This window comes from Stegodyphus dumicola, chromosome 3 (assembly GCF_044657685.1).
Source record: "Stegodyphus dumicola isolate Sdum_Otavi_A_Nest chromosome 3, ASM4465768v1".
NCBI classification, from domain to species: Eukaryota; Metazoa; Arthropoda; class Arachnida; order Araneae; family Eresidae; genus Stegodyphus; species Stegodyphus dumicola.
Window position 1 is genome coordinate 82,748,694 of NC_140770.1, and position 19,843 is coordinate 82,768,536.

Consider the following 19,843-nt stretch of genomic DNA (forward strand, 5'->3'; position numbering starts at 1 on the left):
TACAATTTTAAATTAATAGATCATAAAATGATTTATAATGTATCTATCCGCTAATTTTCACTAATATTTGTAGCATTATTGTAATGAATCTAAATTAATTGCGTACCTCAGACAAAAGGGTTTGTTTATAGTTATTGATATTTTATACGCATTATCTTGATCATTAAATTAAATCAAATCAAAATAATCTAAGGCAGAGTGTTGTTTGATGATATATCATAATTTTTATTTAAATATCCACATCTATTATTTAAGTATTTAAAAAAATTCTATCATTAAAATTTTCCATATCCTGAATTGTTTAGTCTTTCGTTTTTTGTAAGAAATTTATGGTATGTAAATGAATTTAAGATCATTAATAAAGAAGTTTTTAATTTTCGAGACATTCGAAACTTTATATCTCATAGTATAGTATTACATTATGACCATTAATTATTGAACAATTGTCTTAATCTGTTAGAAGTTAATAAATTTAAATTCTTCTCCGCGAACGAAATGACGTAACATGTCTTCTATCTTCGCGCGGATGTTTTAAGAGAAGCCATTTAAGGTCTGATGCATGCTTGAAGAGAAAAAGGAAGTTTTTTTTTTTTTTTTTTTTTTTTGTTTGTTTTTTCCCTCCCCTTTCTTTTGATTTTTCGGCGTTATCTAATTCTGTTCCTTTTTTCGCACGAGGAAAAGTGCACTGAATGCAAAATATTTTAAATAAAAAGAAATACATTTATATTAAAAACGAATTATTATTAGAAAGAATGAGAAATAAATGTATATTTAAAAAAATATTTTAATAAAATATTTAGTAGATTCCTCAATTTATGTACTTAAAATGGTGAGATGAATTTAAAATATAGCATAGATAGAAAATATATACAAAAAAAAAAAAAAAAAAGGGGGAGGACAAAAAATCTAAAATTTCAAATTCACTGAACAAAATAAATACAGCAAAGAGGGTAATGACCAAAAAAAAAAATTAAAACAAAAAAATCTGAAAGGTTTCAGATTTTAAATTTCGTCCAAAGAGGCGTTTTTTTAACGTTTTGTGGATTACTTTTATTTACTAAATATCATGTTCTACGGACTCAAAATAAAATTCAGTTCAACAGCAATACCGCAAATTAATTTTAAAATGAGCATATCTTTAGAATTTCCGATACAGAGTCTCGCGCGCTGGAGATAAAAATACTTCTCCCCGTACAGTGTTGCCATTGCTTGCTTTGAAATCCTTTAGGTTTTTAATCAAAAATTCGTTGAAGAGATACAAAATATGAAATTGATAATAAAACAAATTTCAAATTCAAATTAGGGCTACCTCATTCTCATATTCTATGGAAGATTATGTTATTCAAATTTTGATGGCTCTAGGTACCGTTGTTTTATTACAATGCGAGAAACATACATACATTTATGCAGATTCTTTATTATTTAATTTCTTTAAATATAAGACAAGGCGATAATATATGGTGGCAACGATTTGAAAAGTAATACAGCCTTTTAAAGTTGTCAACGCAAAATGCCAAAACGAAATTAATAGTCCTTCAGGGCAAATTGCCCCTTTGGACTAAAAATCGAAAAGAACAAAAATTGGATCTTTCAAAAACTTTCAGCTGAATACTTTAAAACCATTTTCTTGAATGTAATATTCACAGTTTCTTCTCGCATATCTGTTTTCAATATGATGTCACAATATTTTATTTTACCGATATACTTAAATATATAAAAGGTTTTGAAAGAGTTTGATAATTGAAAACTTCATTCCAATCTACTGTAACATCTTTCAAGCATTCTATATAACTTTCTGATAATTCCTGATTTCGTTGAACTGGTTGTCATATTTAATTCATGAAAATTTTCTATAATGAAACTATCGGTCAGTGTTTGGTATTCTGAAATTTTTCCTAATTTGCTTTAGAAGTATTTTCAGTTATAAAATTTTGATAACATCTGATGCCTAGAAATATATCCCAATGAATTAAATGTTCATTTTCGATGATAAATCTTTCTGATAATCTTTGCTATGCAGAAATATTATGCCAATGTACATTATATTTATATTCTAAAATAAATGATTCCGGTAAACTTGATATTTTGAAATAATTTTCTAATCTACCGCAATTTCAAAATTTCTAATTAAATTTTAACATAATTTACCTGTCTTCGAACTTCTGGCATATTGAAATCCATTTGTATAGTATAATATTTCTTTTTTATTCTTAGTCAAAACACTCATTATTTACGTTTCCTTTGAAATTAAAAATACAATTCCTACTATTTTTTTCCAATAGCTTCAGGAAAGAGTTTACCATGCCATTTTATAAGACAGCCACTTCATTTTTCATCATCCAACTAAGTTAGCTAATGTTAAAGCTCCATATTTAGATGGGACGTGTTTCAAAGGCATAAATTTATATTTACGTGGATTCAAGTAACTCAATTTAAGAGTTTGAGAGTAAGATCCCAAGCTATTTAATTCTTCCTTTATTTATTACTGTGTAAAAATTATACTAATTTATCTAACAGTTAAATTTCGAGTTAAACTTCCTTTCCTATCATTTCTGGAATTCAACTTACAACTTCCGGCCAGAAGGTAGTTTTAGAATCACGTTTGAATGAAAATTGAGGAAGAGCGGTATTTAAACGCGAAGTTCTACTGTCTTAGTAAGAGAGAACCAGAGATTCTGGCTAGCACGCGTCCGCCTTTTTAGGCTACTCTCTCTTAAGCTATTATTACGCTCGGCCGTAGTTTAGGCCCTTAGTAGCTTCTCAGTCAATTAGCGTTAAAGGGCCAACTCCGTTAGAATCTTGATAGCTTCAACTATATATTTTTAGTTAAGATTAATTAAGTTTTAATTCTTAGTTCCTAAGTTCAAGCCCGAGTGTCGGCTTTATTGTAAAACTCCAAGAAGGATTTCTGTTAAAACTTATTTTAATAATAAACGAACTTTTAACTCTTTCTAAGTTTTAATTACTGTCTCACGAACTCAAGCGGTTATTCGCTTACTAGTTCTTAAGATTCATCACATTCAACTGTAATTTAAAGTACACTGTAGGCAATCTTACAACTGATAAAAAGCTTAGAATGGCTAACGTTCTAGTGTGAATTCCATAGTCTAAAATAAAGCGTTTATCGTCTGTAAGTGATAATGATATTTTATTCACTTGAACCGAATATAAATAATGTTTTATACTTCTAATTTAAATTCACGATTCTATAATGCTCTGTTGTTAAATAAAAGATCTTTATAATCTTCAAATGGAATTTTGTTTTTAACGACACACTTTTTTTTTTTTTTTACAAATTTTGACTTGACATTATTTATAACCTTTTCAGGTTTATAGGCATGCATTTTCGCTCTTAATCCAACTAATTCTTCCATAATTATTCTATTGTTTTTCCTTTTTATTTTCCCTAAAACATTTTTATTTTGATTGTGGAATATTATACTAACAATTCATTTAACATTGTGTTGCCAGTACTAATTATAATTATCTCATTATATTTATTTGTTTATTAATTATGTTTATCTCCTATTTTTGTTGCACCAAATCAGATGTTCAATTTATCTTGTGAATCTCAAATTGTATTCCTACTATTTTGTAATCTACTTATGCCCTACACCATTATTTTTAATAAATACTGGATGCGGGGCGTACTGTGGAATTGCACGATGTACCATAATAGGCAAACTTTAGACCTTTTGAAAAGCTTCAGTTTATGCAAATTCTTATAAAACTTGCAATTACCCCCCCCCCCTTTTTTTTTTTTTTTTTCTCTCAAAGAGTTAGTATGGGAAGGCATTACCAGTTGACCTATGGTACATCGCTGGTGTCCCCCATACTTTTACCTTTACCTTTACCTTTATTATGTTTTGGATAATCAGATGTATCCAAATAATCTATCATACCATTCACATTTTCATAAAAATTATTTATATTAATAAAATATATGAAATTATCCGCATCCATATACAGTAGTATAAACATGATCCGAATATTTAAGGTTTCAGAATATTATAATGAAAGTCATACATTAATTTTTTTGATAAAGCTAATTTTGTCATTCCAAGATAGATTGGTTTATTAAAGGTGATTGAATTTTTATTCATATGAACTGCAACTAAATTTTCATTAAATATAGCCCTCTGTTTAAATTTTGGTTTAGCAATCACTTTTTTAACTTTTTCTTAATTACGACAAAATTTCACATCAATTATCTTTCCAATATTTTAAACTGTTTTTTCAAACACTGAATTATTCATCAGTATGTAGAAAGTTTTTTTTAAATCATTAGTAGCTTTAGTTCTCATTTCTGGATTCATATCTATATATTTCTTTAACCAAAGAGGACTGTTTAAATTCCAGTACTCGATGAACCTTTCCCAATTTTAAACCCATTTTCAAATATTGTTTTAAGTTTCTACAATGAACAACATATATCGTATAAAATTGTTAGTAACTTAGCTTGACTACAGTCATCTGGAATTCTATTTTCATGGGCTAAAGGCACATCTGAATATTTATTAAGTAATTCTTTTGGATATTTTAAATCATCTCTAAAATATACCCAACATCTGAATCATCATTGTTTCCCCATTTAAATCCACCATAAGGTAAATGACTCATAGCCCACCCATATAAATTATTGGCATTACTTTTCATAAGTTCTCATATAATCATCATTTGCTTTTCTGTATATATTGCAACATTGAGCTTTACCTTCTCTCGTACCTTTTTCTAACATTAACGTCATGTCATAAACACTCAATAATTCCAATTCAATATTCAAGAAAAAGAGCTGACAGAATTAGACCACCTAAAACATTTATTATCATTGTTTTTTACTTTATGAACGCTTGTTTTCTCTTCTATGTCTGAATAAATAGAGGGTGATCCGTAAAGAGGATCATGTTTGTTAATTCTCAATTCTAAGTATTTAATTTCTACAAGTGTCCCTCCTAATCCTTTTGCTGTAAATTCATCTGATTCAATAATCAGGTTATCAATGGCATAATAATAAAACACACAAAATCGCTTGACTCAACATTACTTTATTGTTTTAAAAGAATGCTCTTTAAATACATCTTCATTTTTTATACATATAAAATAATTGTGAATTTACTTTTACTTCTTGATCTTTTACCAAAGGAGTCTAAAATATTCATCAAAAATATAATTCGGATAGTTATTAGCTCAATACAAACTCAATGAGTTCTTGACACTGATGATGCATCTAAATTAATAAAACCAATTTCAATTATTTTAATTCTTTTGGGCAGTAAATCTGAAGCAAAATTTCTTCTAAAATCACTTCTATTTTTAAAGTTATCTTCTATTATTTTGTTGAATATTCTCAGTTTTGATACGCTTTCTTTCCAGGAATTCTTTTAAGCATCCTTCTTGCTGTTGATGTATTATATTTTGTAAAGCCGATATAAAATTAGGATTAAGTTTTTGAGACGGTTCCGGATCCAAAAAGTCTCTTAACACTGACATCCGCCGTTGCGTCTACCGCGCCTAAATTGTTAGCTTTTGCAGTCACTACGAAAGCAAGAATCTGAAAGGGAAGAAATCCTCATTCTTTGCTGTGACGTGACTGACCTTTCCTTTGTCTTTGACTATCAGAAAGATACAAGCTTGTTTTAAAATAATGTCTTATGTTACAAAACCGTTACATATTTCCTTTAAAAGATCCTTTAAAATATCTAATTTATTTTCAAAGCCACTATTGATCAGTAGTTTTGAAGAACCCCTTATTTTATGTAATCCTTCCAAATACCTCTCCAACACTTTTTTCTTAATCATTATCCTCTGCAGTTGCTTTCTTCAATTTCTTCCTCTGTCAAATTTTTAGCCCTAGAAATTTGGCTGTTCAACTGGCAACTTTCTTTACCTAATTTTGTTTTTAAATCACTGGCCTTTTTCAATAATTCGAGCATTTTTCTCTTCTTCAAGAGCAGTAAACAAAGTTTTATATCTAAATAATTTTCTTCTGAAAATTAATATTTATGTCTTTATTCAAATCAAACGTCAGAAATTTTTCAATACTTTTTATGGCTTTGGTGAGGTTTTATTTTATTTCACAACTATTGGCTTTCTCTATTCTATCAATAATAGACTTCTGAAATTTCTGAATGAACGTAAGTACTTACGTTTCCTTCGTAAATTTATCTTCATTACTTAGCCTAATTTCTTTTTGTAACTTTATGCCTTCTAAAAATCTTTTGCATGCTTTTCTTTGATTTTTCTTTTTTAGTATAATTCATTTATAACCAAATAAATTTTGTATCGTGCAAAATATAATTTGCCTCATTCAAAAATTTGTTTCTTTCGAAATGATAAAAATTCAAAATTTTGACAAAGAAGAAAAGAATGCAGATAAGAATCAAAATCTCGTGCTCCTCCATTTTTTCCGGTTTGACTGCTGGAATGTAGGAAAATATGGATCGGGAAAAAAATGTTTTATTGAATTTACTTCGGAAACTTTAAGATTACGATGCATATGCATGTATGTTAAAATATTCACGGAGATAAATATTCAAATTTAATTGAACAATTTTAAAGATTCGAAGGTATTCAAAGAGAAGATGTAAATTTTACGACCTATAAAAAGTTACAAACAGAATTGTTATTACGAAATATAATAAATATAACAAACCATTATTTGTAACTGATAGTTTGTACAGTTAGAAGGTTTACATTCGAACAAAATGAATAGGATGATTGCCTTGCTGAAGATCAGACAAGTATTAAAAATCATACATTTGAGGTAGACATGAACATTCTTCGACCATTTATTTAGTTCAAGTGAAATTTTAGTTCAAGTGTGTTGCAGCGTGCCTAAAGAGATGAGAGGCAATTGTATTTATTTCATATTTTCTAATTTACAACCGAAATAAATGCAACGGATCACGAGGGAAATTAATGGGAACTTAAGAAGAGAAAAATTTAGTGAAATGTATAATATATGTATTAAAGTGCCCCATGACTTCATCATGTTTGATTTTTAAAATCTTAAGATATAGAAAAAAATTTAAATCCTGTATAAATGGGAAAGAAATTAGAAAATTGGCTTTATGATTATCGGAAGAGTTACAAAGATTATAATGATATCGATTTATTGTTCTGAATCTTTAAAATTTTGTTTAGTGCAAGTTCATTGAGTATTGTAGCACGAATAGTGGAAATTATAAATAAATTGTTGAAAATTTAAGAATTAAAAATGAAATATAAGCATGCTTATAAATTTCTGTTAAATTCTCTGAAAAATAAAACCATAACAGAAGAAGAAGTTTTGGTTAAAGAGCGAAAATTTATTTAAAGATATATGCAGTTTGTTTCAAATTGTAAAGCATCTAAAAATCAATGGCTTTAAGATTTTTTTTACTACATAAATGAAGAAAGGAAAAAATGTCAATTATAAACTCATTAACAATTCACCCTTTGAAATGACTCTCGTTAAAAGGGCCTGTGACACAGCTTTTATGGGGCTAAGAAAATTTAAACCTGTTTTATAAAAAATGGCCTAAACATAAATAAATAAATGATAGATAATAAATAGCGTAGATGAAACAGCATACAAACATGCATACAAACATAAATAATAAATAGCCTAGATGAAACAGCATACAAACATGATATATGTTATCATTTGGAATAGAATATTGTTTGAAAGGTAAAGAAAAACCAAAAACTGGCATGAAACCGTTTCTAAAAACAACAAACCCATATTTGAAAGGCATTTGCGATGTTTCCGTCTCTGAAAACAGTACTTCGTTAGCTCAAACGACTTATTACAAATAAGAGAAAAATGTCTTGAGAGATGTAAATTATAATCCTCAATAATTCTGATGCTAAAGAACTACAGAGCAAAATAAAAATGTCTTAAGAAGAAATTGAAGCCTTTTTACATCAACAAGATGTTTATACAAAATATAAACCACTCATCAGAAATTTTAGGGGAAGAAGAATATGCGTTTAGTATAGGAATTTATACAAGGCTATAGAAATAAAAATAGTTAAATTTAAAAACTATTAAATTTATAATACAGTTAGGAATTTTAAAATTAAGACCAGTTTTTACAAGAGGATACGATAAATGGTTTACAGAAGAGTTTTTTATTATTTGAGGTTTTAAACCTTGATCCCTTATTTATAGATTAAAAGATTTAACCGATGAGGAAATTGAAGGCACATTTTATGAAAAAGAATTAGTTAAACACGATAAAAAAGATAAAATTGAGAAAACTGAGAAATAATTAAAGGAAAGGGAAACAAAATGTTTGTTCAATGGTTAGGGTATCCAAAAAGTTTTAATTAGTGGACTGACGAAAAAAAATCTTTTAAAAATCCTCTTCAAAGTTCTGAATTTTCTTAAAATAATAAAAATATTTTGAATTCAGCAAAATATTTTTATTATTTTACGTATCTGAATTTTTTACAAAAAAAATATTTTATATTTTTAACTTCATCCTTTTATTAAATATTTGTTTAGAAATTTTATCTCGTTATTTTTTTAAATCATCACGTCGTCATTTTCTTTTTTTAAAAATCTTATGGACATTTTTAACACTTCATTTTTAAAAACTTTTCTTTTTATTTTGAAAATTTGGATTTGCCTCAGAGTGTCCTATTTCGAAAATTTTGATCTCCATTTTGGAAGTATTATGAACCTGTAAATACAAGGAGATTTAGAAAATTAAAAAATTACTAATTTAAATATATCTTTTTTAATTCTTTACTTGTTTTATATGCTTTCCTATTAGAAAATGACATTCTCTTTTTGTTCCCCTAAACTTATCCTAGCACGAGCATTTATTAAACACTTTTGTTGCTGTTTAAAATATATCAAACATCGCCTATCCCTGGATAGGTCGAAAACTCGATCATTTGTGCTAAACCATAGTTTCCCAAACTTTTTTTTTTTTTTTTGGTCATAACCCTTTTTGCTGTGTTTATTTTCTTCAGTGCTCCTAACACTTACAACAACGGTTTATTAGATGTTCTTTGAATGTAATCCTCTTCAAAGTTCTGAAGTCATAGCTCTGACTAAAACATGCATAAATCTAAATGAAAAGAAACATTTCGCGTCAAGGAACACTAATCTTATGTCCGAAAGGGAGAAATAAGCAAATCTTCGACAGCCAGTCATAATTGGGCACCTAATCACAATTTTGACTTTGGTTCCGAAAAAATTGTTCATAAAGCTTTTTCAGTTGATGAACTGGATTTCCTTGAAGTTTTTCTCATTAATAATATATCTTTTTTAGTTAATGAAATTAATTCCTATCCAGTCTATCTTTACGCTTTTAGAATTCTAATATCTAAATTTTTTACGTTTGATGTTTGATTTACTAGTTTCCTCTCCAGGTGATGCTACGTTCGTATTCTCTTTGCTCCGTTCATTGCTTACAGTATAAATATAGTTACCGCTTCTCCCATTTCGCATTTCGCACCTGGTGTTATTCATTCTATTTGCATTTGTACCCTTATTACTCTTACTCATGTTCATTTTCCTCATTTATTTCAAGTTTGATCACTAAGGAGCCTCACTATCGCTTCTATGTCTCTTCAATGGAATATATCATTGAGTTTGCGTACGTGAAACTTCCCATATCTTGGGTTATTTGAAGGTGCTAGCAATAGCGCTTAATTTTTAGGGCTTAACCTATAACAATTCCAAGTATCTCATTTTGCAGAATTCTTTTGCTTGCTAGCTTTTTTGGCTTTTCTTGCTCGATGTCTTAGAATAGGAAAATGAAACTGCATGCAACTCAGACTAACATATGTGAAAGTGATTTTTTTTATGTTTATTTTGACGCAATTTAGTATAATTCTGGCAAAGATGTATGATTGAAATATTTATACAATCAAATAAATGTTTAAATGTTTGTTTCAAAAGTGTTTAAATAATCAAATTTTACAGGCGTGTTCTTTTTGTCTACTTGATTCTCAGCACCCCTTACTGGACCTCGAACTAGAATATGGAGGTAAGAATTTCTACCTCCATGAACTAGAATGCTCCTTCGTAGACACCAATGGCCAATAGTTTGGTTTGGTTTATTTAATTATGGCAAAGCACACTAGGCTATCTGCCTAAGGAGAGGGATGCCTTCGTGGAGGACTTTCTAAGGGAAACTGACTCGGATACTCGTTACACATGGGAAAAACCACTAAAACGCCCACGCAGCCAGCCCATTCGCGGGATTCGAACCTCGGACCAAACTACCAGTGTTCAGCGACTTTACCGCTCGGTCGCTGGCGGGCACGGATGGCCAATAATGCCCACGTTTGGAAAACTATTCTCTAAATCAGAGTTTCATAAATTATAATGTATGTACTACTAATGGTTTATTACATTATTTTTAGTGGCATAATGTTTATTTAAAAAATTTATATGACCTTTTGAAATGAATGCAAAATATCGCCTCGTTCTTTACATATATTGGTACATGACGGTAAGTGTACTTTTTATTTTTAATTCATTGGTACAAAATTTAAAAAAAAAACTGAGAACCTCTGCCTTAAACCATTATCGCATTTGGGAAGGTAAAAGACTTTTTTTAAAGGAAATTAATCCTTAGAAAACACAAATAGTGAAAAGAGATAACTTTTAAAAACCACTATTAAAGAGATATTTTGTCAAGCGATATTTGTTCTTTGCTTTTTAAGACACATTAAGAATTTTACATATGTCTTTGCTAAGACAGATACTTATCTACGTCATACCAGCTTGACCATCGCTCTTAAAAATTATATCGTAATCAGAACAATCTAGCCGACGGACAGCAGAGCAGTGAAGTCGCTGAACTCTGGTACTTCAACCTTGTCTTGATTACAGGTGAACGTACTGGCTGCATGGCTGTTTTCATGGTTTCCTTAATGTGTAGTGTGGATACAAGTTAGTTTCCCTTAAGTCCTCCACGAAGACATCCTTTCCTTAGGCAGATTGCCCTCGTGTGCTTTGTCATAAAAATCTTCGAAACTAAACCGCAAATTTCAGAAATTGTCGATCATTACTGTTGTTTGAATTTCTAATTAAATTATTAAAAACCTCTTAAATAAAGTAAAATATGAAATCTGCGTTTAATGATAAACAAATTTTAAAATACAGATTAAAAAATTCTATATTTATGCAGAAAATACAAGTGAAATTCTGCGAATGAAATACATAATTGAAGTTATCGTATCTTGAAATTAAATTTCTCAATATAATTTGGTAACGAAGATATTAAAAAAACAGCTTAAATTTCAGTTAGCGGTTCAAAATTTAAACTGCTGTGGCTGAGGACTTTATCTAGTACGTAATTAGAGTTATGTGCTTGAAGCGGAGTTTATGTATTATGACATGTGTTATCAGAAATACCAATCACCTATTAGTAATAGGTTACTTATAGCCAGAATTATGTAGATGCTTATGCAATTAGTTTCGAGAAAACGCATTGCAACTATTGATGCAGAGTTCTGGAAAATTTCTCTAGATGAGACATTCAAGCCGTATGGCACTTAAAATCGCCCCTAAGGGGTTTTGGTAATCCAAATAATCCTGAAACTGAAAGTCATTTTTTTAATCGATAATTTATTGGACATCAATAAAACTAACTACTGCAAAGTTTTTAATTAAAACGTTTAAGTGTTTTCAGATTAAAAGATTCGAATGCTGACCAAAAAAAGTAAAGGTTCGCGTTTTAGAATCTCGAATCTTTCTCAGGATTATAGAGGATTTCAGATAAAAGAAGATTTGAATGTCCAATTCATAGAAAAAATAGCACACCTACCCCATCCCAAGAGGGCATAGCTCAGAATGCTGGCAGTGTCTGTGAACATTGAGAGGAACACCAGGTTGTGAAGATACAGTCCTTCCATCAGAATCCAGCAGTAGTTGGCTGCTAGGCAGTATTGCCAAATACTTGTCAGGGACTTGCAGACCACGCTTTCCTGGAAGAAAATAATGAAATTTTCTATGATTCAAGTCTGTTTATCATCTTTTATAAAAGAAAGCTTTGACGTCAAATTAAACACAGCTCTTAAACTATGAACTAAAATGAGTTTGTATCTTAAAATCTTAGTTTCGAATTTTTCTTGGGGCAAAATTATTTACTTTTTATAATGAAAGATATGTAATGTTAGTAATTATTCATGAATGTTGTGATTTAAGACTTCGCAATTCAATTAAAAATGTTCAAATTAAAATTTCGAAAATTTCGCTTCAGGTAACTGATGTTGTATAATTTTCTAAAATTGTAATCTCTTAATTTCGACTAAATATTGACTGCAAGTACAAAATATCAATAGCTGAGAATTCAAATTTGCCTCTATTGTGAGATGATTTATTAAAAATAATTTTTCAAGAAAGACTATTTAATAGTTTTCCTTTTTTACAATAAAAGAAGATCTATTCATAATATCGACAAACTTCATAAACTGATACACAAGATCTACCACAAATTTGGGCCCATTTAAAAAAAATCATATAAAATCAAAAAGTTAGTGTATTAGAGTGCAGTTTGCAGACAAACGCGGATTTGTTTAGGACTGAAAATTAATTTTAGCTCAAATTCCGACCGAAATCCTACCGAAAAATGAGGCCTTTAATTACAAAATGAAAAATATTATGGGGAAATAAGACTATGCAGCATTTATTTGTTTTATTTCTAAATATAATACAGTATTACTAATAATGCAGCAACTGATCATCAGCAATTAGCTTCTCGTCTTCTAGTGAATGAGTGAATTTCCCCCTATTTTTGCAATATTAGCGATATCTATGGGTAAAAATAAATTATACATCCCTTTGTTAATTTAATACGATTTTTCAAAAAGTATTCCAAATTTATAGACCATACGATTACGTTTAGTGGGATAGAAGCAATCTATTCTACATATTTTCGTACATATTCACAGAATGTGGATATTTAATATTTCCATAGAAAAAAATGCAACTGATTATATTTGCTATTACAAGCACTCCCTTTAATAAATTACTTCATATATGAGCTATGTGAATTTGTATGTATCTACCGTTGCGTTCTGCTCATTTGTTTAGTTAGACCGTCAGAGCATTGAATTCTGCGGGATGATAATATGTTATACTACAGGATTTGTTTAAGCTTTAATTTAAGACTGTTTGTGTTTGTGTATGTTTAATCATATATTTGTACAATATTTAATTCTAGGTCAATTAACTTTGGAATTGGGAAATTAGCTCAAAGAGAATCTCAGAAATAGTTAAAAAATTCCTTAACAAGCCTTGATGGCATTTTGAAATTTTTCACAAAGCACATTTTGAAGCCCTAGGAGTGATTTTTCTATATTTCAGTATCATCTTTCATAGTTCTTGAATAATGGTATAAATAGGAGGTTCTGAGCAACCGTGAGTAACGTGGGACTTAAAACCACACACCGTGTTAGACTATTAAGCTATTCAGTAGTTCACGGTTTCTTAAACGTTTTTAAGTCGCAACCCCTTTTTATCACTGAGATTTTTTCGCGACCCCCAGGACCCCATAATACTTACAAAAATTTTGTGGGACCCCATAAGCATTGCGCAAATCCGACACATGCGTGAGTGAAACTGTCAATTTTTTTTCACTTGTCTTGTAATATACTATTGCAGTTTCAGGTCATTAACTTAAATTTCTTATTTTAAGACATAAAACAATGTGAAAATTTTATATAAGTAACAGACGAAATGACAGCGTCACTTGCAAACTAAGGAAAATGAACCTTTATAGTATTATAAAAAGAATGCGTCGAAACGTTCTCGAGTTTTTCTTTGCATGTATTGTCTTATCTTTATCTAGTTTCGGATAGGTTGTGTAAAAATATTTGGTAATTATAAAATTATTATAATAAGAAATATCAAAACAGCTAAAACTTTTGGCAACCCTCTGCTGCAGGTCCCACAGTTTAAGAAACCCTGCAGTAGTTAATGCTATAGATTTAGCTGTGACAGAATATTCCTCGTACATCAAAGAAAATGCAATCTTTGAGGGTTTTTATTTTTGTTTGTTATTGTTGCTTATCTTATTTATAAGAATTTCTTTTCATTTAAATCTGAACTAATTTGCACTACCAATTTCAAACAGTTATTCAAGAATATCACTACAAACCTCCATCATCTAAGAGTTTAAATTTTTCAAATGGAAAGGAGAAGCTTCTAGTACCTCTAATGTGAATAACACTGCTTTCCCTGGTGAGTTCAGGTTGTCCAGGAGAAGTTAAGTCAAAATATATGTAGACAACTTACAAAAATTAATATCCGTGCCATCTATTATCTATTAAAGTGATATATAACTGATTAAAGTTAATTGAAAGTAAGGAAGCACTATTTCGATAGCGTATTTGAGAATGCTTCAGGAACCACTGTTACATAATATACGTATTTTACTTTAACCACATTATTTACATGATATCTTTCACAGTATCCTTTTAATGCCCTTAACCGAGTTTTATAACAATACTCCTAACCTCAGTATTCGTTTAAAAGGTTAAACGCGATGTACTATGGGAATACTGTAAGGATTATTTACTTGATGTAAAATAGAATTTAATCTACGTACTATAATTTTCAAAGAATTATTTTACTGTCATAAAAACAGTGAAGATGGGCACTAGAAATCATAGAAATGATGCTGTCTAGAGGTCCCGAGACCGTTTTAATTGAGCCCAAAGTGCAGCGAAAATTTTAAGAACATAATGTATATAGTGGCTCTGAAACGAAATTCTATTTCTTAGCTTATACTTTAATCTAACAGTCCAATTTAGACTAAAACGTTAAAACGAATTTTAATACAGAACTTAAAATTAAATGAACAGTAATAAATGACTTACAATTAAACTAACAGTAATTAAAAGTTTATTTGAACCTGAGTTATAAGTGAAAAATCATATAATAAACAAAAAGTCTTAAGAATCGCTAGTAATAAACTTAAAGAATCGCTAGTTTACTTACAAATACAACAGTTGGCTTAAAGCAATGAGCAAATTACATCTTTATTACCAGATAAACTGGGCCTCTAGGAGGATTCTAAATCCCAATCTAAAGATTCACTTTTCATTACTAAAAGCTCTCAGTTAATGGTGAACAAGTAATGCAGGGAAAATAGCTCAAAGAAACGAGCACTTCCTAAAGCAAAAGTTAATCTCACTAAGTATCAGGTGCAGTTAAGAAGCAGCGGTATTTAAACTCCCTTTCGCATTTGTGTAAAATTTCTCGACTTAATGAATTATTGTAACAGAACCCAGTTAGAAAAGATAGGCATGAAATCGGTACTTACGTATTAGCACAGCCGCTTTCGTGCAGTTAGACGAATTTTGCGGAAGGAAAAAACAGAGACTGTTTGTTGGCAAAAGCTGTTTATTACATACATGTTTTACGTTTCAGATATATATTTATTCTAAAAAAAATAAGTGAACGTTTTTCAAACGGGCTTTCGTTTCTTTTGTTTTGGTAGAAATTTCGACATTCTTCCTTTAGCGATTTTGTGGAAAAATCATCAAAGGTTTGCTAAAACACCCTCACATATTTTACAAGACTTTCTTCTAATACAGGCAAATCCTGCAAGCCCATATTTCAAAACATTTTCTAAAACAAAACATAATCACGATTTGTTTTTAAAAGCTGTTGAAATCTGTACCAAAATGGCGCCGTTGGTTATTAAAACTAAAACACTGTCATAGGCACGATTGTCTGAAGAACTGTTGTGCTTAGGGTTGCCAGAATATGATGCATTCTGAAATTTTGGCAGTTTCTGCTAAGGTGGTTGCGATAATACGTAAGTATCATGAAATCTCAAATGGCACCAAAATTTACTTAAATAATCAGTTATTTTATTTTAATTCTAGCCTGTTATGTCTATTATATTGCTAATCTTTGCCAGAATGTAAGTACAGTTTAAATTGTGGCTGTTATTTAATTGAATTGTATTAGCAACACTTAGTACTTGTTTGTCTAACAATCAACAAGAACTTAGCTTTTCTTCTGATTGCTGTTACAGTATTGGTGAATGATTTAATTAATTTGTTAAACATTAGGTTTAAACCAGAGACAGAGCATCAGTTAAAAGTTAATGATGATTAGAATATTTAGTATATTGTTCAGTTTCAATCACGCCGAATGGTAATGGATAATGTTCTTTAAGTTTTGAGTAATCTATGTACTGCAACAATTAATGTTTCAGTTGAATTTTATTTATTAATTGTTATTTTAAATAGTTCAGACTAGTTTAAATGCATTTAAGGCATATGCGTCTCTAATTTAAATACTTAATGTGGAGACAATTTTATAGTTTAATTTTTAGGAAACATATAATTTTCACAACTTTGAATGGGACTTAAGAAGAAAAGAAACAAATAACATAACATTTACGTATGAGGAGAAAATAAAATTTTCAATTTAGCTTTTGAGAACAAACCATCTGTATTGTTTCACCGCCACGGGTCTTTACTCGTAGTGATATCTCTTCTTTTTTTCGATAAGGATGGCTATCACACATCTTTTCTTTTGGAAAAAAAACAGTTATATTCTTTCATATCACTCCCCGGAAAAAAAATGAATTTCACCTTACCTGTTCCAGTTTGTTCTTGTAGGCGATGTCCCTCAAAAGAGAAACTGAGGCTCTGAGAATGAACGAAGCGAACAGCTGCAGGTGCAAGTTGTTCCGAGGGCAGCGGAGCCGTCTGAAACAAAAGAACAAAATTTAATATCGGAAAATATTTTCTTACAATAGCCCTCTGGCAAGCTAATTCGAACTCAAAGCCACCTGAGCAACTCGAACAGCAGCGCAATATCGAAAAACGTTCATATTTCTTAAGAAACAATTTCCATGCAAAATCACCTGAAAGATACGTTTTGACTTGAAGAAGTCTTCGTTAAATTTAAAAATCTAGGTCTAAACTTCGAATTCTATCTTCTCACTAACCTGTTAACCTTCAACTGTAAACGCAGGAAATATTGCCGTTATTGAAACAGTAACTATGGTAGAAATTTGATATGCAAGCCAAAAGACTAGGAACTTCTTAAGCAGTATTAAGAAGCCAAGCTTATTAAAAGCAATGAATTGTCGGTGAACAACTAAAAAACCACCAAGAGCATCAAAGGAGACAATCAAATTAGGAATGAAGAGTTTTCTTCAGTTTTTGCAGAACTAACCAGAAGAAATTTCCTTAACTTATGTGTATACATTTACACAATTCAAGCCATGTTTTGGGCTGTAAAATTTCAGTAGTCAGGGGATGTATGTAAACTGCAGTACACATTAACATATGTATTGACTAGTTTTATCAGCTAAATAAACTGATATAGCCAGCATATAACTGAATAAGCTATACCTACTGTATCAACCGAAACGTGAAGTGAAATCTTTCAAAACTTGTTTTCCGGCCACACTAAGTGTCACACACTTTTTCGTATTGCAGCATATAGCGATATCTCGACTACTCAGACATTAAGAGAGCTATGAATCATCGAAACTTAAAAGATATTTCTTTTTCTAAGAAGTAAAAATGCTTTAAAGCTTTCACATTTTTAAAGTTTTAATACATAGCTTTAAAAGCCTAAATATAGTAAAATAAAAAAAAGAGTATCTTTGATGGTGCGGAATTAAATTTTGGTGTTTTCAAACTATCCCTCTCTCTGGTAAAGAATAGTCATAGGATTACGAAGTTTCCCCACCTAATGAAAAAAATCGCTGCATTTCTTCGAAAATATGGCGTTTTGTACGACAAATGAGAAGGCAAAAATTCGCATTCCACCGAAGTTACATTCCGTTAACGATCGAATTTTATTGATAAACTAGCGAGCAAGCCCGCCAGACGATCGGGCTGCAACCAAAGCAAAATTTGTAAGTTCTATATATACCTGAAAAGCACATGTATTAGAACATTTCAGTATGAAAGATATTAGTTACTTCTTTCCGAGTAACAACCAATTTAATAAATATTTTTTTTACTGCCGAATCAGGAAACAAAACCTTTCGCACTTCAGGTTAATACGTATGACTTATGATTTAAATTTAAAGTAATATAAAAACATTTTCTCAATATTAATAAAAGAGTTAAATTGGCAATAATATATCGTGTCAATTATACTAACCTGAAGCAAAAATGTTGCAAACAGCAGCTATTTATTTAAAATGGCGAACAATTTTCGACATACAGTGACGTCGCATGCAATCGCGTGTTTTCTTCAACGTCAAATTATGACAATAATAGGTTTAATGTTTGGCAATGTTATAATAATGAGTGCGAAAATTAGGGTTTTATAGTTTTTAATTAATATCGCATCTAATTAAAGTCGTGCGAAGATGAGAACAGTCGAAATGGCTTCCCACGAATTTTTTGAATCTGGAATAATATATTTAATGTTTGGCAATGCTATTTTTATTTCCTATTTTGTAAAACTTAAAATTTTTTATTAACAACCTCTACGATTTGAAAGAGAGCAGTGGAAACACTTCCCGAAATAAAGCAGATTTTTATCTCCAGCACGCAAGACTCTTTCTTGCCACTCGGAAAAAAGAGGGAGAAAATTAGCGTTTTCAGAATTTTTAAGTAATAGCTCCGCTAATTAATGTCGTAAGAAAATTGTAATGTCGTAAGATAATGTCGTAAGAATGTCGTAAGAAAAATCGAAATGGCTTCCCACGAATTTTTGGAATTTGTTGGTGCCCCTCTCGAAATTCAACCCCCCCCCGGCTTTCAAGAGGAGATAACGCCACAAACAAATAGACAGACGACCACAGATTTCAATAATATAGATTGACGAATTTTAATGATAAATTTTACCGATTATTGACAACTCTGATTTTTATGTGAAAATAGATCGCGGTGAATATGCAGACAGTGCACACAACGCCAAATTTGTGAAGTTCTGTCATTTTTTAAACAAAAACTGGTTGTTCTAAACATGGGGAGAGCAACAGTGCAGAGAAAATCACCTAAGAAATTTCTTCAGAAAGACAGGTGTTTTACTACGAATTTTTAATAAATTGGCTGAAATTTGAAACAATAAGATTATTATTGATTCATTGTTCTTTTATGGAATTCTTAAGCCACCATCTTCAAAATGACTTCTTGCCCTTCATGCATTAGCTTGGCAAAAAAATTAATGGCCAACGATTTGGCGACTTTTCGGGTGAGGAGAGATTAATAATCAGAAAATAAATAACTTCCTTAAAGGCATGAAAATTTAATAAGCAAGAATATTTCATCCGGGGAAAAGTCTTGTCTACCATTTAAATTTTTATTTGGAACTTAAAAAATTAAACGTCTTTCAGAGGAGAACTTCATACCCGGGTTCTAATATTAGTAGTCTTCCGTAGTCATAATATTAATCAAACAAGAAGATGAATAATAAATACATTTGATGGTGACTGTAATAATATATATAATAATATGAAATATAGAAAACCTCTTTTTATAAATAGCACCTCATTATTTATAATTGGTATATAATTAAAAATTTCTATAAAAATATCTGGAGTCACAATAAATAAATGCATAAAATATATAAATATAAATATCTTGTAAAATCATATTGTTTACTTGTCATAATTTCAAAATGCCTGTCATTATAGATCTTCATGAAAATGATCAGAACTACATATTTTAGTTATTTTTTACTTCCATGTATTGATTTTGCAGCGCCAAAAAACTCTTTATAACTATTCTTAATCATATATTAATGATAACTAATGATGGCACTAATGATAAAAATGTAGCTCTTAACAGTTGCATCATTAAAGGATAAATAAAGTTTCCTTCCGTCACAAGAAAGCACAAGTTAAAAAAAAAAGTGTTCATTATATTTGTTTCATGTGACTTTTACGTCTTTAAGAAACTACTTACA

The 19,843-nt window shown here is 30.0% G+C and overlaps 1 protein-coding gene across 2 annotated transcripts in view; it reads right to left on the reverse strand.

Moving 5' to 3' along the window:
* LOC118192373 (parathyroid hormone/parathyroid hormone-related peptide receptor-like) overlaps positions 1–19,843 on the reverse strand; it is a 193,044-nt gene that overhangs the window by 61,353 nt on the left and 111,848 nt on the right. For both annotated transcript variants that reach the window (XM_085813034.1, XM_085813033.1), the window contains exons 6-7: positions 16,563–16,674; positions 11,772–11,931 (exon numbers count right to left, since the gene is read on the reverse strand). In XM_085813034.1, coding sequence (XP_085669160.1) covers positions 11,772–11,931; positions 16,563–16,674 — 272 coding nt within the window. The remainder of the gene's footprint in view (positions 1–11,771; positions 11,932–16,562; positions 16,675–19,843) is intronic.